The 22,776-nt window shown below is 42.8% G+C and overlaps 1 protein-coding gene across 1 annotated transcript in view; it reads right to left on the bottom strand.

Annotated features, from left to right (window-relative positions):
* PATJ (PATJ crumbs cell polarity complex component) overlaps positions 1–22,776 on the bottom strand; it is a 68,201-nt gene that overhangs the window by 37,530 nt on the left and 7,895 nt on the right. The window contains exons 6-21 of the mRNA XM_053470345.1: positions 22,502–22,685; positions 21,291–21,419; positions 18,486–18,707; positions 17,805–17,904; positions 15,695–15,783; positions 15,263–15,404; positions 14,838–14,972; positions 11,800–11,873; positions 10,906–10,962; positions 10,478–10,612; positions 9,187–9,348; positions 8,237–8,293; positions 7,434–7,562; positions 2,267–2,476; positions 1,801–1,938; positions 392–703 (exon numbers count right to left, since the gene is read on the bottom strand). Of these exons, the coding sequence (XP_053326320.1) occupies positions 392–703; positions 1,801–1,938; positions 2,267–2,476; positions 7,434–7,562; positions 8,237–8,293; positions 9,187–9,348; positions 10,478–10,612; positions 10,906–10,962; positions 11,800–11,873; positions 14,838–14,972; positions 15,263–15,404; positions 15,695–15,783; positions 17,805–17,904; positions 18,486–18,707; positions 21,291–21,419; positions 22,502–22,685 (2,275 nt within the window). The remainder of the gene's footprint in view (positions 1–391; positions 704–1,800; positions 1,939–2,266; positions 2,477–7,433; positions 7,563–8,236; positions 8,294–9,186; positions 9,349–10,477; positions 10,613–10,905; positions 10,963–11,799; positions 11,874–14,837; positions 14,973–15,262; positions 15,405–15,694; positions 15,784–17,804; positions 17,905–18,485; positions 18,708–21,290; positions 21,420–22,501; positions 22,686–22,776) is intronic.

Here is a 22,776-nt window from a genome sequence, read left to right as displayed (position 1 = left end):
CAGACCTATAAAAGTAAAGCGATGTCTTTGTAGCTGGAAGGAAGATACTTTGTCGCAACAAACATGTGAATAACTTTTGTCTGTACCAATAAATTGGGTATCCCTCATAGGAAGCATTTACGGTATTTAAGCATAAGAGGGAAAAAATGGCTTCCCCCAGGTGGCTTCTAGAATTAAAACACCATTTTTACTTGGTTTCAAAATAAAATATTTACAGTTCGTAATAGGATTATTTTTCTATTGCCTTAAACAGATTAAAAAAAAGGTTTTCACGGGAAGGAATTACACAGTGAGTGCACTCAGGCAGTTATAAGAACTAAATAATAAAAATAATAATATTTATAAATTAGTTCTAAAATTATCATTTTTATTTGATTAGCACGATACGTACGGCTTCCTCCTCCCACGGCCGATCGTAGCCAGGCTCCTGTCTCAGCGAAGGCAGAATTCCTCCGTAACGCAGAATGGAATCATCATCGTGTGGCCGGGAACCTTCCTGTTCTGGATAAACCTCATCCACAAGCATCTCTCGCTCTTCAACAAACCCCTCCAGCTCATGCATTTCCCACGAGTCCCGTACAGGTTCGCGGTCATCGCGTGATGTATTAAAAACTCTTCCCATCGCCAACGACGGTTCATCGACCGGCTCCTCTTGCTCCTCTTGAACCAACGCTTCATATTTTGGCTGAGAAGGGAAGTAAGCCTGAATTACACGCAAGGTTACATAGCGAGACACCGCGTCGGGTGGCCCACTGAAGGCCCATTTTGCTCCACCAAGGCGGAGGTGAAGTGGTCAGTAAAGGACCATGGGATCGGCATAAACCCAACAATAAAAAAGAGCCCCTCGGATTTATACTAACGGGGAGCACCCAAGAAACACAAGGACCGGCTGGATAAGAGTGTAGAGGAGCCTTCAGAGGTTTGTGGGGTTTCAGTAAGAAGTGGTTTCGGCTTTGCTCACTTTGACAATTTAATACATTCAAAGCAAGACATAGCATCTTCTCTCACCGTTTACTGTCCCTTTAAATGCTTAAGCATGATAACTTTATAGACGGTTACGGGGACAAGGACAGAGCATATGGCTGGAGGAACCAATCGGTGGAGAGGCCACGAAAACTAAAACTTACAAGAAATGTATCTACGAAAAAAAAAGAAGTTTTCATAATGTCACCGGACTGGAAGTTACTGAAACCCCGTCTCTGAGCGAATGGAATGTATTATCGTTCCCGGAGAGATGCTGTCACTCTCCACCTCGCGTTACGAAGGGTTAACCTAAGTGACTTTCTCCTGCGAGGAGGGACGAGTTGGCCCGATATTATCTACAAATATAATCTACAAATATAATCTACAAATTATACGGTGAAATAAAACCCCCGCAACGTCAACGCAACGCTTAGCGAGTAAGTCACGTGACGTCAGCCGGTATCCTACTAATAAATTGTCATCGGTTGGTGCGCTTCCATGTGGCGTTAATTTTATTCGTAAAAATAAGTGTTCCCTTTGGGTATTTCAACAAACGATGGTCTAGAAGGTTAAGGGGGTCTTTCTTTTTGGGGTTCCCACTAGACATATATATTTGTCATATTTAAATATTTTTACACCTAGCAGCACTCAGCGCATGTCCGGCAGAACTGCGACCCGGGAAGATTAATAATATTAATAATAAAGTTAATAATATTGTTCATGACAAAGTAGCTCAGAATGGCAATTATATGTATAGTAAATTTATTTTTTAATTATATATATATATTTATTAATATTATTTCCTTTTTTAAATTATCTCGTTAATTAATTGGCTACTAATTTTTTTTTTAAAATAAGAATCTTGGGCCTTACATGGAAAACATAACTTTCTGCTCTGGAATCTGTATTAATCAGCTCTGGGGACTCTTCTGGTTCATTTTCAATAAACATTCCAGTTTCTTCTTTGAATTCAGTCTGGAAATAAAGAAACCAAATTTTGGGCTAAATGATGAGGGTTCGATGCTAATAAATTTTCGATACGAAAATATATAAAAGTGCTGAAACTGAATGAAAGTTTGGGAATTCGCAAAGTCGTGGGTTCCACCCAAATTTATTACGGCATTTATAGAAATTGTAACTGCCGATGGGTTATAATCCACTGAAATGAGTGATCTTCAAAATTGGTTTAAATCAGTTGGAATTGATCCTGTTGCTAGAAATAGCATATATTATTTATTTTTATTTTTTAAACACAGATTAGAAGCTACTTTAAGCTCTTTTTCCGCTCCCCGGGAGTTCTTACCACCAGTGGCTTGCAGATGCCCAGGTGAGTGTTCCCGCGGGGAGCGGATGTTAGGATCTCCACCGCGTCGTCCAGCGTGACGTTGTCCATGTAATGGTCGTTAACGAAGACCAATCGGTCGCCGGGTAAGATCTGGCCGCTCTCCTCGGCCACCCCACCGGATACCAGAGACTGGATAACGATGACGGTCTGCGCAGGGTCTAAAGGATCCTGAAGATGGAGCCAAAAGCACAAACGGTGAGTGAGATATCAACCTCGTCCAGATCAAACCCAACCGCGACGCCTTTTCCGTGGCTGGCGTGGAACCGGAACAAAAAATATCTGAAGGTGCCATGAAAACAAGAGAAAGAGAAAGTAACGGAGACGGAACTAAAGCTCATAATTCATACGCATCGCCCGGATATATTTTAGAATGTAAGCTTATGAGTGGGGGGGGTCTCACTATTCTTATCAGGAACCTTCCAGCTCACAAGCAGGGCCCCCAACCCGGACCTGTTCTGTCTTTGGTTCTAGAGGTGAGCAACAGTCTGAAAAGTGCTCCCGCTCGAGGAAACGCCAGTATCTGCTTGATGTGGAGATATTGCTTATAATTTTGGTTGCGCATGCATAACGCAACCGGCAACGGAGATCCAAGAGCAGATACACCGTTTTCCCTTCCATGTTCCTGTTTTTTTTGGTTCCGGACAAAAACTGTTTGTTGCATCTACGTCCTGCGCGTTCATATAGCGTCTGCCAGCCCGCCTGACACTGCGTGTACTAAACAGCGAAGCAGGACCCTGACAAAGAGGACATATGTGCTTACAGCAGGACTGCTCCTGGATACTTGGGGACACCTGTCAGCTCTGATCCAAACACCACTAAACAGTTTTACTTCTTTTAGTAAGCAGTCTCTGTATAATCTTGTTTTGCTACCGTTTGATGCATAAAGCAAGGGTCCCCTTTAATTAGTACTTGTTCCGTGCAGAGAGGGACTCGGCAGAATCCCACCCTCAAGAATTTGCCCTCTTTCCCCACCCAGCGGATAATTGGCCTTCAGAGTTGCCCCATTTCTCAAGGTGAGAGAAATAAAAACACAGGAGATGCCTGGATACTACGGCCGAAGTCTCTGCCCAAGGTCGTTCCGGACACGTTCTAGATTGCCTGTGTTTGGCCTGTGTCAGGGAGGGCTCTAGAACGTCTCGGTAAGCATTGTCCGTGTGAAATAATCTTTAGTTATTTAAAATACATTTCTTAAATCACAAGCAAGGTCTCAGAGAACGGGATTCTAGTACTGCTTATTACAGATTCCTCTGCTCTTCCTCCCCGAACGCAGCCCGGAAAAAAAGAAAATAATAAAGTGCTGCCTACAGCCGCGCCGCGCGGTAGACGGAATTGATCCATTAGGTTGATGGAGAACTTAAGAGTATTTGCTGATTCAGGACAGCGCCGGAATATTCTCGCCGAGAAGATATATGGGTATTGGCCAAGAGAGGGCAGTAAAGATCAATAATTCCCAAACAAATGTGGTTGCAGCAGCCGTCACGTTTGTGATGCGATCAGCAAAAAATCCGGTGAAGGACACACTTTTCTTGAAGAATACGTTCTTATGCTTCGTTATAAGGCGCCGGAGACTCTGCTGGGTGCGCTCGACAGAGACTTAGAAACTCAAAGGGTTGCCGTCACAAAAAAACTGCTTAATACTGGTGTGGGGGGGGTTGAGCAGTAGACGCAGAGCTGGGTGTCTGGGTGGATGGGGATTATAAAAAAAAAAAAAAAAAAAACACAAGAAGAACTTGTTTCATTGCACAGAAGAGGGGCAGGCATCGTTCTTCTCTTAAATGGTTCTTTGAGGCTTAGCTGCAATGTAGGGAATTCACTAAGAGGGTGGTAGATAAGTGGAGCAGTCTCCCAGCAGAAGTGGTAGAGGGTAATACAGCGAGGGGATTTAAACATGCATGGGATAGACATACAGCTCCTAAATCTAAGACGAGACCAACGACTGATTGAGGTTTGCCGGTAACGAGATTCAGCCATCTAGTTACTCTAACACCGAATTATTTGCACGTTTTTTTCAATGCAGTTTTCTGACACGTTATGTCCCTGAACGTGGGTCAAAATTCTCAACGTGAAACAGAGCTTTTTGTTACTTTCTTGCCAACGTTGGGAAATCAGAGAGCGCAGGTGGAATTCGAGGCACGCGGCTCCGATATAACCCGGGTCAAATAAACGGTTTCCTAAAACAACGGGCGATGGCGAGCGGTTAGACTGGGGGAGCGGCGTCTCTCCAGGTGGAGAGAGCTTGGAATTTAAAGTATAATAAGAAACGAAGAGATCTTGCTATTTATTGACCCGTAGCCAAGGATTTCCATGATGGATTTTAGATCCAGCCACCCCCCCCCCAAAAAATAAAAACGCACAGATGGCAGTTATCAAACCTGTACGTGGGGGAGAGAAGCTGCTGGGTTTATTAAGCCAACTTCCTCTGAAAATTCCTTACAAATTGGGTAAAGGGTTAACTCTACCAGTTATAACCTACACATGAGGGTAAAGGGTTCATTCTCCCAAACATACCCTACCTGTGAGGATAAAGGGTTAATTTGCCCATTTACACCCTACCAATGGAGATACTGGACGTATTCTCCTAGATAATCCCCACCAGTCAGGGTAAGGGTCTCATTCCCTGCCCATCTGAATCACCCCCTGCCCAGGATCCGGTTACTGATACCCGTGTGCTGCCAACAGATTCTGCGCAATCATTTAAATAACGTTTATTCAAACAGAGAAGGCGCGGCAGCTCTTTCTCTAAATATATTTCTGTTTATGTCTGGAAACTCCAGATTTGACCCAGAGTCTCCGGGTGAAGTGCTGCTTCCAAGGGTCTCTGGGTCACTCTCCCCGTTCTCCGCTCGAACTCTCCCCGTTCTCCGCTCGCACTCTCCCCTTTCTCCGCTCGCACTCTCCCCGTTCTCCGCTCGCACTCTCCCCTTTCTCCGCTCGAACTCTCCCCGTTCTCCTCTCGCACTCTCCACGTTCTCCTCTCGCACTCTCCACGTTCTCCGCTCGCACTCTCCCCTTTCTCCGCTCGCACTCTCCCCTTTCTCCGCTCGCACTCTCCCCGTTCTCCTCTCGCACTCTCCACGTTCTCCGCTCGCACTCTCCACGTTCTCCGCTCGCACTCTCCCCTTTCTCCACTCGCACTCTCCCCGCTCGCACTCTCCCCTTTCTTCGCTCGCACTCTCCCCGTTCCCCGCTCCCACGTACTCTCCCCTTTCTCTGCTCGCGCCCATTTTACATTCCCGGATGCTGCTACCTAAGCATCGCATTAAAGGGACAGTCAAGTCTCCCAGGAATTCTCTAAAGTGCTTTGTAATGACTTCAATATGAATTCATTAAACCCAGAGGAAAAAAAATAAAACCACTTATATTTAGTAGAAGCTGCAGCGCAAAGCCTTCTCTCTGTGGTCCAGTTCTCGGTAAAACCAGCCAATCGGTGGCAAGAAACCCTTCCACTGAAATGAATGGAAGCGCTTTCTGTGCATGCTCGTGAAGAGGGTCTCATTAGACCCCTTTGAACACTCTCTCAGCCAGCGCTGGAGCTGAATGGCGGCGAGTTCACCACGTGGGCACAGGCTACGGGAAATGTGTTCAGCCGAATACACCCCCTCCAAGCCAAGAAAACGGAGGGGGGGGAAGAAAAATGCATATGGGGGATTCTGCATGGGGACCACATGGCAAGTTAAAGGGACTGCCCAGCTATGCATTAAAGCGTATATGACGGATGGAGTATCCCTAATGTTTTGGAGACACAGGTTCAGGGGTAATAGCACTTTATGAGTTAAATTTTAAAACTGCTCAAAGCGGCAAGTAAAACATATTCCTCGAGTCAACGCAAGAGCAGAAAGATCCCGATGTTATAATCCATTATCTCCGATACAAAAGAGCCGTAAACGGTTGTTATGTTGATGCGCGGGTAGATCCTCGATAAGGATAAAGACCCCTCCGCTGTTATAATGCAGCCTCGTAGCTCCGCGCCGCTCTATAATCACATGTGTATTTGCGAAAGTTCACGAATAAATTTGAATGTGATCAGCAAATCAGACAATTCCCCGAGATGAATGATGGCGCGCAGGGTCCATTTGTCGCCCCGGGCGCCGGCTCCTGCATGAATGGCAATCATGTTTATGGGCAATAACTTTGAAATGTAATGTCATGCTTTAAAACGCCACTGGCAGCAGATATATCACGTTTATTTTATAGTCAGGAGCGGAGGAATAAATAAATAAAAAAATGGAGGAACGGAAGAGAGGGAAAAAAAAAAATTTGTAAAGATAGGGCATCGAAATAAGTTCGTGGAAGTTTTAAATCCACAATTCTGACAATACGGATGAATTAAGCGTAAGATAAAATTACTTTATTAAAAAATAAAACGTGTGATTATTAGGAAGTGGGAAAAATTCCATGGAAAAAAAAGAAGATTTGAACGGGGAGAAATTTTGGGTACGGAATGGAATGTTATGGGTCACTTTTTTTCTTTTTATCGATCATCAGTTTTAATCAAATTTTTTAATAACAAATAAAAACACAGCAGAGCGAATAACAACAATAATAAAAATAAAAAAAATAATAAGAGCCTTCTACAAGGGGTTAACCCCAGCCATTGCTTGACAACAAAAATATATAAGGGGTGACATTTAAATTAAAAATGCTTCACTCAAATAATATGTGACTGCTGTATAAAGAAAAGTGAAAAATAGCACATTTGTGCCAACACATTTTGATTAAACGCATCCCATGGAAGCATCTGGAAGCAAAGTATGCGGCTTTATGGCATAAAATAGACGCACATTTTAAGTGAGACTTTTGACATCACGCTGACATCATGTGTTGCACATACAGTTACGTTTACGCTGCTTCTGGTCGCATGGTGGACAGGGTTAGCACCTTTCCAGCAAGCCCGTCAAACATGTCTACACACCATGGGCCATTAAGTAACGAAATACATTTAAACAAGTGAAAATAAACGGCATTAACAGGGGAACTAGAGGGGCCAATCGGGCCCTTCTACCTTCAAATTCTACCACTTTAAAATGATGCGGTTTGGATTAAACATGACCAATAACCCTTCCATTTGGGGATCTTATCGGGGGCATCTACCATCTTAAATCACCACAATGACAGTAAAATGTACCTGGTAGTCCAATATGCTAAATCCTAGCCCCCTGCCGTCCTTCTCAAGTTCCACCACTTTCACTTCTGATGACCACATGGCCAGCTCTCCGTCATCTTCATCGGTGGCCAAGTCTACAGCCGGTGTCACCTAAAACAACCAAAAGGCTTATTTGAGTTCACGAATACATGAACCATCGCACCACCAATAAAATATATAAAACACATAACTGCTTGCATTGTATGAAGGCAAACAGCGCACAGAGGACCCTGTATGAAACATAAAACGTCATAAACTCATTTCCTAAATACTTTGCCTGAAAATCATGACACTAAAGCAATAAGGAAAACATCTGTATGTGATATTTATATGTTTTAGGAGAAGCTGCAGCTTGAGAGATGCAGCGGAACGCCTCCTCTATGGGCCAATATTTCTCGCCACCGATTGGCCGCTAGAAACAGCCAGAGGCAGGAAAGTGCGCCATCAAACATAAAATAAAGAGAGATCAGAATGTTAATAGAGAAATAAAGAGAGGGGTTTATGAAGAGTAGTCTTTAGAACGCGCAGAGTCCAGCTGACCTGCCGGGTAAACCACAGATTCTGCTCGGCAGCCCCGGCAGCGCATGGATTCTGCCAACGGGTGATAAATTCACAGCAGAGTGACAAATGTCAGTTTAACGCTCGGAAAAGAGCAATTTCATTAAAGAAGCTGATCTATGAGTTTTATTTTATGGACGTTTCCATCTGAATTGCTTATTAAGTGAAGCTGTAATAAGGAAATCAATACGCGCCGATCATAAAATCCCAAGACTCTGTTTTATTACCTTCTCATAGTCCGTGTCGCTTCTCGTCTTGGAGACCTGAACCCTGTCGTCTTCACGCTGAGCGTAAAAATAAAAAAAAGAAAAGTGACCGGGAACCTCAACAATGCGGTAAACCAAAAATAATAATTTCAAAATGGTTCATAGCAAAAAACCTAAACCGTGCCATCCTAAACCTAAAGTATGGAACGCGGTGTCTCCTCTCTAATATAGTCAGATGAGAAAAAGCACATGTAGAAGTATGGTGGGGTATGAAAAAGGCTGGAGAATGGAGAGTGGGGAAAGAGGCCAAGAAAAGGGAAAAATGGTAGATGTTGGAGGGGTGGTTGGAGAAGGGGGTAAATGGGGGAAAATGATGGGGCGGGGAGGGCTGGAGGGGAAGAGAAAGGGAAAAAGGATGGATATTGGAGTGATGATAGGGAGAAGGGAAATGAAGGAGGTTAGAGATGAAAAACGCTCAGGGGAGGGAAGCAAAAGGCTGGCGGGTGGGGATGGAGAGAAGATATGGAAGTCAAGAGAAGAGAAAAAAGGCTGGATGATGGAAAGGAGGATAGGGAGAGGGTAAAAGTAAAAGGTCGGAGATAAAACAGAATATGGGGATGGAGAAAAGGGCTGGTGTCCAAAAAAGGGGGAAGGATGGATGTTGGAAGGGGGAGATTGATGGTGGGGAAAAAAGTGAAGTGGGAGATGAAACATACGGAGGAGAGAAGCAGAAGGTTGGTGAGGATGAAGAGTGGAGATCGAGACCAGGAGATGGGAAAAAAGGCTGGAAGGTCAACATACATTATACATGAAGCTGCCGAGTTCAGCTGCACTCAGCAGGACATTGAAGCTCCCGGGTTTAACAAATGCCCTCAGCCCCCGCTAAGCACCCATTAGAGGAGCTCCAACTCCGGCGCTATTAATGAGATAACGTTAATTACCGTTGGCGATCCTGCCGTAGGATACCTCACCTTCTCATCTTCAACGTCAAGCACGTTTGGATCCTCGGCAAACGATCCGTTTTCGTCATCAACCAGACGCCGGCAACAGACTAACGTGAAGGGCGGAGGGACTTCTTTGAGGAACGAGACAGCCTCGCGCCGGGATTTTCCATAAAGCTGTACCCGGTTCACCTGGAATCAAAGAACGGGAATCTAAGGTATTGGAAAGGAACGCAACACCATGATCTACAAACGCAAAGGTTCCATATAGGAAATTACCGGACCGGTACTGGGTCCGAGTTGTATTGTTCTTAAATTCACATAAATACGAGGGGAATCATTACAGAGACTGTAAAAGGACAGTCAAAATTAGAATGTTATTCATTCGGAACCCTAACAAATTGTTAAAAAAATGCTTTTAACAGCATGATAAATTCTTATATTCTTAATTTATATATATATATATTTTTGTTTTTGCTCAAGGGCCCCGTTACTTTTCCACAGCTTTAAATGCAACGGAGCAAAAATTGAGATTTCTTTCCAACAAGAGTCACTGCAATAATTGTTAGAAACACAGAATCTGACTGCAGAAAAATTCTGTCCAATCTCCAAACTTTTCATTAAACTTAAAAAGTCAGGAGAACTGTCCTTACAGACTGTAAGATCAGGCCCTCTCTCCTTCATCGGTTCCTTTTAGCCTGTTAGGTCTGGTTTTGTCAGACCCTTTGAATGTAAGGACTGTAAAAAGTGCCGTGGAATTGTTGGAGCCATAAAAATAAATAATAATAATAATAATAAATATCATATTATTATTAATTATTATTTTATATGTTTTTATTTATTATTTTAGAAAATAGATTTGATTTAAAAACCTTGAACCTTTAAATATATAGAGAGGCGCACGTGTGTTTTTTGGGTGTAGCGGCAATCCAGCGCAGCAATACTAGAAGACTGGAAATCAAACTTTTTACCATCGCTGTCTGCGTCGGTTTAAACAATACCACGTCTTGACTTTATATATATATTCTTTTTTTTCCCCGTTTCCTTAAAAAAATGTAATTTTTCCAGAACATGATTACATTTTGTACAAAAGCAGATTCTACAGCCTTTTGGAGGTTATTAAATTATGTGTACATGGAGTACTGACATGGTAGTTCAGCTCTTTAGGTCAAAATGAACGTGAGGAGAATGAAAATATGATTTTTTTTTTTTTTGCTGTTCTAAAAAAGTGTATTTCTGTTGATAAGCTCTATGATAAAATGACATTTGTTGTAACCTCTCTTTTCATGGTCATTAAGCCTCGTCGTTAAGTATAATTTACCTCTAAGAGTTCATCTTCTGGTTGCAAAATCCCGAGTTTTGCTACTGGACCTTCTGGGGCGATGGTGGAAATATAGTGATGGCCATCAAACGAGTCGAGCTCCACTCCCAGCCTCATGGTGTGGATAGGTAGCAGCTGTTGGGAAACCAAAGCATCATTTTCAGGTGAAACACTTAAAAAGTTGCAATAAAAAAACAAGAACATGCAATGCTACCCATCATGAGAACCAGCGTTAAAGGGACAAGAGAGTAGCCCTTCCCCCAAAAAAGTCTACTTATTGCGAAAAAGTCCCATTAAAGAGTATTTTGTAGAATTTGGAATTGTCTATAAATCATTGCATTCTGGAAACGACATTAAGATCATTCCGAAGGCTCATTCTAACCCACGGCTCTCGACGTGTGGGTAATTTTTATGGTAACACCACGCACCTTGGAGTATTTCTGAAGTTCCGCGTCGTCTTCGATCTTGGCATCTAAATCAACGACCTAATTGTTTAATTTGAAAACGAGAGAGTCAGGGATTTCAGAAAATCTGACTGCATTTCCACCAAGATATACCCTTAAAAGACTTTCATTACCATGCATCTATTAACTCTTACAGTCAGATGGAACCCATACAATACATGCATCCTCATAGCCATAGTTTTTTTGGAAGGGATAGGTCTGGGCGTCTACGGTAGACGTCAAGAGGAGATACCCCAACCCCTGAAATTCCCTGGCAATGCCTATTCTGCCGATACCCCGTGCATTGCATAGGGCCAATATTCTGCCCCTCCAGAATTCTGCGCACACCCAAGCTGATAAGAAGAGTCCACTGGATACTTGATTTTGAATAGAAGTAAGATTGATCCCCGAAGTCTTTGAAGGAGGACCATGAAAGTTGGAGTGGACCCTGGCAGAAGAACTCTAGACCATTTGCGTTTAATACATCCAGCCCATGATTCGAGAAAAAAATATACATATTAAAGATTAGTAAACTCTGACGCCTACAACATTCTACCAGAGGCTGCCTCGTCCTTTCAAACTGAATATTAAAATGGAGAAAGACTTTTCACACTGATAACCCAATGAGACTTACGATCCAATACCCATCCTGACGTTCTACTGAATGAACTGCAAATAAACTTCATAGGAATTTCATCTTAAAATGTATCCAGCACCCTAAATTGTTTGCCTTTTTTTACAGGTCGGTATTTACACCTACAGAAACAATGTTCTGAAAATACACTTGCAACAAAGACATCATTAATGCAGCGATGGAATCCAACTGGAAAAAAAAGGCTTAAAATATATATATATTTTTTTTAATTTTAAATTCTATACCATGACAAGATAATCCGGTCCCAGACTTTTCTCCCACTTGGCTTTCAATGCTTCAAATTCAGGGGAAACCGGAGCTGAGCGGATAAAAAAAATAAAATAAAAAGATATTATTATATTGTCGGACAATCCACAAATCCAGAAATCTGCTTTTGGAGAGGAAAAAAACAGAAAACTGCGGTATGGTCACATCTGGCGAACTCCGATCGGCTACAAAAGGGGGAATCCGGGGTAGGAAAGAGGGGCATCAAAGATTTTGGGTCCTAAAGAGATACTGACGGGTATAAAACAGGGACAGTTGGGAGGTATGCCAGCCTAACATGACTCAAAGAGATGTTCCGCTTCATACAGCTACGTTTGTTACACTATTTAGGACGGTTGTATCCTTACGATAAAATACCCCTTAAATCCTTATAACTCTAGCTCTCCTTAGTGCAGGAAAGCCCTCCTCACCTGGTGAATTATGTTATATCCTAATTGTTACGTTCTGTCTACCCAAGAGCTCCCGCAAGCCTCGTCATGGACACTGGTGCTTGCGTGTCGTTACTACGTAAGGCCCACGCTGGACGCATGTTTCTGTTGTCGACCTCACATCCCGGCCAGACTTTATTATTTATTTTTCTACAGAGACATCTAAATACCTGGGACCTTGCGGGGTTTGGCCCCGAGTCTCTGTGTGCTTTCCTGGAGACCAGGGTTGGCATCTCCAACCTCCAGGCCATTTCCCATCCGTTTAATGTATAAACGGGGCTATCCCCGCTCCCTGCCTCGCTCCGCAGAGACGGAGATCTCAGCCAAACCCTGGGAAGTTTCCAGGTATGTCAATTAATCTCAAATCCACGAACTCTTGCATTCATCCATTTACACTCCGTGTCTGTAGAACAGGTTCCAATCCCAAATCACCTGCTTAATTACTCCTCGGTTTTTTAATAAATCTCACAGTTTTTAAGTCATTATTGTCCTTGGCTTTTACATTTGGGACAAAAATGAAAAAGGAAAAAAAAAAGTTTACATTTCATTAGGTTAAAAGTGAATTGTGGCGTGATTTAGGCAATCATCCCCTTCCAGCTGCACGCTTCCTTTTGGGAAATAAACGTCGGGGAAGGGGGCCGATCAGAAGATCGCGATGGCGGACATTATTTATACGCTTGGCAGGTATGAAAGCTTGTCTGCTTTAATTAGGCCAGTGAGTAACTTGATCCGTGATATAAGCTCCAGTTCTAAACCAGTCTTCCGTGCGAGCGCAAACTATCTTGACATTTCTATCTTTTCGGCTTTCTTACACGGCTGTAATACTGCCCTCTCCGAATTAATAAGTCGCTTTGACAGCTTGGATGGCATGCGGCTGCTGGCTGTCCCTCGTTTGACCCAAGTCAGAAGCTTAGTTCCGATATTATGTTCCTACTTAAGGAATATTTAACTTGTCCGGGGCTCAAGCGCCCTTATAAAAGATTTTTTTGCTTCTTTTTTTTCTTAATTTACAGTATGGTCCCGAGGACGCTGCTCATTCGAGGTGGCGCGGCCGCCTAGGCACCTGACATACCCAGCGAGTCGCTGTCTGCCGTGGCATTCTTACGTTACATTTTTAAAGGTTCAGGGGGGGTCGTGATTTAAAAAAAAAAATTATAAAAATAAATACTGAATGGGAAATTTAATTCAAAGAGGTAATAGGAAAAAAACAATATTACAATAAATTATTCGCACCAATTAAAAAATAATAATATTCACTGTAATATATGCTATTATATTACTGTTATTAGCATTTTTATTTTATTTTTATCTAAATAAAATACAATAATAATAATAAACAAGATTATACATTCAAATTATTATTGGTTATATATAAAAGATTATATATATATTACAATATTTTAATTAATAATAAAAATAATATTGCAATAATTACCTTTAATTTATATCGCACCGACAATAATATTTTTATTACTATCTTTTTATTTATATAGAACCAGCAATTCCCGCAGCGCTTCTTACAGTCCCTACATTCAAAGGGTCTGACAAAACTAGAACTAGACGAAGCGATACATGGAAAGAGGACTCAACAAGCTTACAACCTATAATATCCGCACGATTTACGATAGCAGCTGTTGGATGTCCCCGGCACGATCGCATAACTCCTGCAGTTATTATAACACATGCGCTACGTGAAGATGTAAACGCTATTAAAAGAAGAGGCGCAACCAAAGTCTCCCCGTCAAATTCTGTGCTGAAACAGTTAAAAGGGCAGAGGCTAAATTGTATGTAATTGTTTAATGTAGCAGCGAGTGCGTTATGTTTTAATTACTGTATTATTAGTGTATTATTAGTATTATATGCCACATTTGACATTTTTTTTTAATTTTAGAGATCTCTATTATATGCACACCGTGGAAGCAGCTCGTCTTAACTTCTTGTTCTCAGGATCTGCATGATTATTCCTCCCCATTAAGTTCTCTCTCCCTTGTTTTTGATTGGTTCGGACATCATTTGTAAAAGTGTAGGAAAGAGAAGGAAGTCAACCTCAGAAAATGTAATTTTCACTACAAACGGATACAAATCTCATCTTTCATCAGGTGAACTGAAACTTTTTCACCCAAACTTCCCATTCAGTGATCACCAGACTTTAAAATATGTTTTTTCCCCCAATTCCGGTCTCAATCTTTCTGGATTAAAAAATGAGATAAACCCAGGTTTTATCTTCTGAAATCTTTTAAAAATAATAAATAAATAAATAATAGTAATAATAATTCTGAGCCCAAAGGGGGAAAAAAAAGCCATATCTGACCGGCCATATTTGAAGGACTGGCACGGGAGGCAATTACCCTGCTGCCCCCTGAACCAACCCTGCCCCAGATCTCTGCCTGCAGAACAACGGGAATAAAGAGAAGATGCGAGGAGGGAGAATTTATTTTATGGGGCGATCAAAGGAGCCCCCCTGAGACCAAAGTAGAGAAGAGGAACATTACTAAAAATATATATATACAGATGAATGGCAAAGAATGGCCGCTGCTGAATAATGTTTAACATAGAAACGATGACAATACCTGTTCTCAGTTCATTCCGGTAATTATCCACAAGCTCCTGAATTCCCGGAGACGCCGGCTCTCCCGGAATCTTCTTCATTTCAGCTATCGGGGGCACGGGGGGCAGCGGTGGCGGCGGTAATCCCGACACAAATTCTGGATTAAAGAAGAAAAAAGTAGGGAGGTTTTTTCCTTCATACAAAGAATGATCGGCGAGCGAATACAATTCCAAAACATAGAGAACAATACATGACGATGAGATGTTTAAATAAAATGTAGTAGCCAACAGAGACGGGTTCCTGAAAGAATGATTAGCTTCATGTTGCTCCAAAAAAATGAGTACCCGTTTTATGTTTCTTGGACCCTGGTGTTATTTGTCAGGATATTTCAGAACTTTCCAGTACAGAACCACACCGGACCCTCACTAACAGAGCAGAAATACTTACCGGCGGCGAGGGATCTTTCTTGGGGGAAGGAATCAATGGGAATTTTGTTGCGCGACAACGTGAGACGGACGGTTTGACCGGTATTTCTCAACGCCGTGACGACGTCTTGATTGGAGAAGCCCTGGATGTTGACGCCATCGACCTGCGGTGTAAGTGATACGGCCTATAAGCATCTTTAAAACTCTTTATCCTTTTGAACTATACACCAGCTTGCAATCAGCATTTCGGGCAATATACATAATTTTATTATTATTAATAATAATAATCTATACGTTACCCTAATAAGGGAGTACCCAGCACATTTAAACATTTTATTCTATACAATGGCTAGCAATAGCACTGATATAATAATAATAATAATAATAATAGTAATAATATTCTACCTCCATTAAAGACACGAGAAGGAACATAACCGATTCCCGTTTTACTCACAGCCACTATCCGGTCGCGAACCTGGATGCACCTACTGTGCTCGGCGGCGCTGCCCGGTATAATACTCTTCACGAAAATTCCAGACGAGCCTAAAAAACCGGAAAAGGACGTTTAATGTCAGTATTTGGCGCGGGGTGATCCAAGCAGACAGTTAGTACGTCGGAGGTTAGGCATTCAGGGATTCCAGCCACGTTGATATGAGTATGTAGGTTGGTTACGGCACACAGGTAACTCCCATCATGCAGTGGGAAGAAGATAACATGACGTAGGAAGGGACGAGCTGCCGACATGAGAGGTGGACAGGGCTGTACCGCAGGCATCTCAAAGGACAGGCGACAACGAGAAATGAAAACCTGCATACCTGCCTTATAGCGAACGTTCTGCTTCAACGTCATGGGGGGGGATAAAAATTAAAAGAAAAAGTAATTTAACGTTCAACAGTGCAGAGAAAATATCCGTACCCTCGACTATTTCACTATAATGATTGAATCTGTCCGGCATGACATCACACGGCTGACCTCGTAACCCACAGCCTAATCAGTCTTGATTAGGAGGGACTGTTGGACAAAAATCCAGCATTTTTTCGTAGTTTTAGAAAATAACACTGAATAAGTGAAGCGGTGATCTAAATAACATTCAACCACCTAGATTTACAGCACACAGAATAATGTTTCACAGCCATGTTGGTCAAACTCAGAAAGCACTTCCTAGAGTCTCAATCACACATGGAAACACAGAACCTGCCGGCGGATCGGCCCCATTCAGCCCCCGTCTAGTCACCCGTTTCTCCTGCTGTAAAGACTCAAACTTTAATCAGTCGTTGGTCTTGTCTGATCCCATGCATCTTCTAAACCTAAGTCCTCACTGTATTAACCTCTACCACTTCGGCTGGTAGGCTGTTCCATTTATGTGCCACCCTCTAAAGTAACACTTCCTAAAATCTGTTTTAATACAAATTGCACTGAAAGCCTAAGAAGGGCTTAAAATTTACAGAAAACCACAATTAGGCCCGTGCACATGGATTCAAATTTTTGTTTCCTTTTTGATTCATTTGTTTTTATTCTTATTCAAATCAAAGCACACTCAGCAACCACACACCGCACTCAGCAACACACACCACACTCAGCAACACACACTGCACTCAGCAACCACACACCGCACTCAGCAACCACACACCGCACTCAGCAACCACACACCGCACTCAGCAACCACACACCGCACTCAGCAACCACACACCACACTCAGCAACACACACTGCACTCAGCAACCACACACCGCACTCAGCAACCACACACCGCACTCAGCAACCACACACCGCACTCAGCAACACACACTGCACTCAGCAACACACACTGCACTCAGCAACCACACACCGCACTCAGCAACCACACACCGCACTCAGCAACACACACTGCACTCAGCAACACACACTGCACTCAGCAACCACACACTGCACTCAGCAACCACACACCGCACTCAGCAACACACACTGCACTCAGCAACCACACACCGCACTCAGCAACCACACACCGCACTCAGCAACACACACCGCACCTTAACCAAACTTACCTAAGCACTCCTACTCGGAGGCAGCCTCTTAGACTCTAGCGATGAACGTGGCGGATCGCTCTCCCCTCACTAACCCACGAGTGCAGCCGGACCACACACCGGGCTTACCTTTTATCTGCTGGCTGGATTACAGCCATAATTGCAAGATCCTCCCAATCATGACTCCAATTTCGGGCCCAGATAATGTTGTATCAGCAAAAAGATTTTTTTTTATTAGAAAATAAGCAACAAATAAGCCTCATACCTCTCAATTTTAAATGCTCAAAAGGGGGCACTTTCGTTTTGGGGGGTTGGCTGGGTACTAAAGGGCACTTCTTTTGTAGCAGGCTAAAACAGATCTAAATATCAGCAATATGGTTCAAAGGGTAACAAGTATATGAACGTTCACGTCTATGTTAATCAAAAAATGATTTAAAATTTTAACCAAATAAATAAAATAACGCAAATCCCTGCCCCACCGCAAAAAAAACAATTAATGTTCCTGACTTTCACCAATTAGTACATCTGGTTACAAAACTAGATACATTCTTTACAATCTCACCTCCTTTAGCAGCTTCTGTAAGACCAACCACCGTTATCCCTAAGCTTTGACCTTCGTTCTTGGTGAGAGTGATGTCATAGGTGTCATGATCAAGGTTTTCCTATAAAAATAAACAAATTAAAAATATTAATTTATTGGCCATAAGACATAAACACGACCCCACTTGACTTCTTTACCTGGATTGCTGTTGCTCTACTCTCCTTAGGTGAGGTGGGGGGTAGGTGTTAAGCCCCTCGAGTGTTAATGCAGTGTCCTATACTCTGTATAATGACATCGAGATATTCCACCGGTGCAGAAGATGCCTCGCATGAAAAATAACAACCGGCTGGTGGAGCGGGGCAGTGGAAGATTATACATTAGGTGCGCTTAGGCATGTGCCTATTGGCCCTAGGCTCTTGGAGGCCCTGATTTACTGAATGATAATGCCACCGCAGCGCCATCAGCCGCATAGCAGTAGCCGTACAGCATCTCAGCGGGGTCACGAAACGCGAGGGGCCGTGGTATTATTAGTGTGTGTGTGTGGGCACCCTGGAGGGTCTTCATGGACATGCGGTTGGCAGATAGAACAGAGAACGGGTTTAAGAATGAAAACAGCACAATATGTCGGAAAACCTATTTTTACTCTGATAATAAAAACAAATAGTTTTTTTTTTACAGGATATCATGAAGATTTGTACTCACAATGTGGCCGCTTTGCGTCTCCCGCGGAGGCAGAGAGCCCACCGGCAAGGTGGCGGGTGCAGGGGGCTTCACCGTGGTTTTCCCGACGGGATCTCTGGCTACAACCATCCGAACTGAATTCCCACAGTTCCTCAAGACCTGAGCAACTTGATCACTGGACATTCCCTGGACGTCGGTGTCCCCGATCTGCAAGATGTGGTCTCCTGTCCGTAATCTGCCATCCTTAATAATCGTGAAATAATTAAACCCATCATTATTGTAAATCTCAGAATGTATCCTGGGTTTTCATTCCTAAATAAATAATTTAATTAATAAATGAGCATTTAATAAAAGCATTCTGCCGGTTGCTATGGTAACTTCACCACGTTACCAGAATCGCTCCTGATATATACCCTAAGTTAATTTCCTAAACAGCAAATCTGTTTCAAACTGCTACATGTGCTGCTGGAACCATGGGGATTGCCCAACATTTAAAACTTTGCCCCCAAACTGCTGTTTGCAAAGAGAGTAACTGATAAGTCGAAGAGCATCCCAGCAGAAGTGGTAGAGGGTAATACAGTGAGGGTATTAAACATGCATGGGATAGACATACGGCTCCTGAATCTAAGACGAGACCGACGACTGATTAAGGTTTGAGTCTTTACAGCGGGAGAAACGGGCGACTAGACGGGGGGCCGATCTGCCGGCAGATTCTATGTTTCTATACGTATGGGCCAACCAGTTGTAAGTACTTCAAAAAATTGTAATTTTCATTTAAAAACATTGTTTATGGGCAGTTTTTCAACAAGCTTATTAAACGCGGTGATTTGGATCAGTTTTACAAACTCCCACGCAGCAGGGTTATTGTTCTTCATTAAGTCTTACGTTATACTTGGTATTAATCGAAGTATTAATTCTCTATGAGTTCAGGCAAAAAAAACAGGCCCCCCCCCCCCCCGCGTCGGACACTGCTTTTTAATTACATTCCAATTTTCTCGCAAGCTTAAATTCTTTATTTATCTCCGGCGTTAAATTGATGGTTTCTATTTATTTTCGCAATTAACCAGCCATAAACCCCTTTAAATTCCAGAAACAGATAGTTTGTGAGCTCATTTACAGCCGAGAAAGTTTAAATGAAAAGAAAAGAAGGCAAAAGGTCGCTCCACGACTGGGAGGAATTATAGCAACGGCTAATATACGGCATCAAAACTTTAAGATACAACGTATGGTTCCAGAAAATAGTTTTGATTCCGATCCAGGAAAAAATGATTAAGACCGGATTTAAAAAGAAAAGAGAAAAGAAAAATCAGCAACTTAACCGTAGGCGAGAGATAACGTATTTGCAAAAAAATAATCATAAACTATAAAACTGTAACATGTAGGATTTGAAAAAGTATCTTGACATGTGAGTATTTACTGAGAGGGTGGTAGATAAGTGGAACAGCCTCCCAGCAGAAGTGGTAGAGGGTAATACAGTGAGGGTATTAAACATGCATGGGATAGACATACGGCTCCTGAATCTAAGACGAGACCAACGACTGATTAAGGCTTGAATCTTTACAGCAGGAGAAACGTGCAGACGAGACTGGGGCCGAATGGGGCCGATCTGCTGGCAGATTCTGTGTTTTTTATGTATTATACATCACATGACGGTGCTCTTTGATTGAGGGCTACAGTCGATATTATTTTAAAGAATTTGACTTGGAAAATGGAACATAAATGTGGATGATGGGGGGGGAGCGATATAATTCCTGGTCCGAATTGCTAGATGTGATTATAAATGTTCCATAATCCCCACATTGGCCTTATGTGACCTCGTAAGTCAGCGTCTCCGTTCACATTCATCCAGGAGTAGCGTTTGTTACAGTAGTTACGGAACGAGGTAACCAAGGAATGGGTAACGTCGTACACAGCGAGAGTCGATCTTCCCAGCATGTTGGACCCGTTCGAGTAAATGTATCTAATTTTTTTTTTCTTCTCCCCAATACTCCATTTTTGTAATAATATGTTGTATGACCCGTCTGGTGCTTTATCGCAAGTTCATCTAAAGACCTCTTGGTGCAACGTATAACAAAACGAAGAGCAGATGCTTTCGGTGCATTATCGTTACATACACTACTGTTCAAAAGTTTGGGGTCACTTAGAAATCTCCTTGTTTTTAAAAGAAAAGCACATTTCGTCCTTTAAAATAACATGAAATGGATCAGAAATCCAGCGCAGACGGGGTTAATGTTGTAAATGACTATTGTTGCTGGAAACGGCTGATTTTTAATGGAATCTCATAGACGTACAGAGGCCCTTTATCACTCCCATCACTCCTTTATCACTCCCATCACTCCTGTGTCCCAATGGCCCTTTATCACTCCCATCACTCCTGTGTCCCAATGGCCCTTTATCACTCCTATCACTCCTGTGTTCCAATGGCCCTTTATCACTCCTGTGTTCCAATGGCCCTTTATCACTCCCATCACTCCTGTGCTCCAATGGCCCTTTATCACTCCCATCACTCCTGTGTTCCAATGGCCCTTTATCACTCCCATCACTCCTGTGTTCCAATGGCCCTTTATCACTCCCATCACTCCTGTGTTCCAATGGCCCTTTATCAATCCCATCACACCTGTGTCCCAATGGCACGTTGTGTTCACTGATCCAAGTTAAAGTTTAAAAGGCTAATTGATTGTTAGAAAACCATTTTGTAATTATGTTACAGCCAGAAATCTCGTTTTCCACGAAAACAGCTGAGTGACCCCAAACTTTTAAAGGCTAGCGTATAAATCAGAATAATTCAGAGCACTCCTGATAATATAGAATAGGAGAAGAAATTACCCGATCGGCTAATCCCCCAGGCAGAATCGTCCTCACAATCACACCACTGGCTTTTCCACCAACGATTCCAAATCCTAACCCGGAACCGTCGTTAACGAGTTCAATCTCTTCCACGTGGCCCCAGCAGACCTGCAAATGAGAAAAAAAAATGTAATTCTGCCGAGTTCCAGCTGTCATATTTATTAGCGGCCATGGACGGGTTCCGCGGACGCAAACGTTTCAAAATAAATGGTGTTTAGTTTTGTTTAATAATGATTTATTTGTTACATTTCCATCACAGTAATGGGAAACGCTGAATGTGGAACGTTCCGCGTCGACCGCTTCGGAGGCAGAGCCTGTGGTCATTCCATATGGCATCCATTAGCCTCGAAAACATTTTCCATTCTTCATTTTATTAATTGCCCACCCTTGAAATCTACATATGCTACTCGTCCGCTGTACAAACGCAGCAGAGGCTTCCCGTCGGCCCCAGGACGGTCTGATTAACTGTGCTGATGGGTCCACTTAGAAATTAAATTACTCATGTTCTTCTGACAGAGGATTCAGATGCCCTTGTCCTTAAACTGAGATATAAGTTATCCCCCATATGTTAAAAAACAAAAAGAAAAAGTGCTGCCTCTTGAGCAGTATCATCTGCAACGAGACCTTAAAACTTCTAAAAAAATATGTTTAAAAAAAAAAATGCATGCGCGACCCTTTTATAAGCGCCTGAAAGAGCGTTTTCTTACAAGTTTTGTCTGCGGGGGTCACTGAAATACTCTCACAAACTTCTCCGTGTGCTATGAATTCCTAGCCGTCACCCGGGGGAAAGGCTGGAACGGACCTTCAATAATCTAGATGATAGATTCTTGCAGTCATAGACCACGTATCTGTCTGTCAATCTCTACGGATCCGCAGAATAAGCCAGACTCTTTGGTTCTGGTCGGCAAAGCATAATATCGGTAAGATTAGTTGGGTGCACCCAAGCATCAGTGAAAACGGTTAAAAAAAAAATGGCTATGGTCGACGGGCTGCGTCCAGAGTGTACCCTGGGCCATTTGCGAGTACAAGTTCAACAATGAGGTGGCTCAGTTGGAAATCCAGCTCTACCTGGCAGGTTCCTTCAGCTTCCGGGACCGCCAGATTTCACTGGAATCTAGATATGGGGCAGATTTGTTACAAATAGCACTGTCCTTTTGATTGCGGAAAAGCTTCTAAGCTTCGATACTTACAGACTGCTCCATGTGATGGACTTGTGTTTCGACCTCGCTTGGAAGAGGTTGCTTCGCCATCACTAGATAGATGGAACCTGATGACTGCTGAAGCAAAGTGATCGCTTCCTGGTGGGACACGTTCATGTCCAATGGAGTATAGTTAATGGCCAGGATCTGGTCACCCTTTTTAAGCCGTCCATCCCTATAAAGGATCCAAAGCAAAAAAAATTAAAGATACATAAAATGTTCTAGGGGTGGAACTATGACAGCCGAGGGGAGATCAGAAAATAATC

This window comes from Spea bombifrons, chromosome 6, assembly GCF_027358695.1.
Source record: "Spea bombifrons isolate aSpeBom1 chromosome 6, aSpeBom1.2.pri, whole genome shotgun sequence".
Classification (NCBI taxonomy): Eukaryota; Metazoa; Chordata; class Amphibia; order Anura; family Pelobatidae; genus Spea; species Spea bombifrons.
This window is presented reverse-complemented; position numbering and strand designations above follow the sequence as displayed.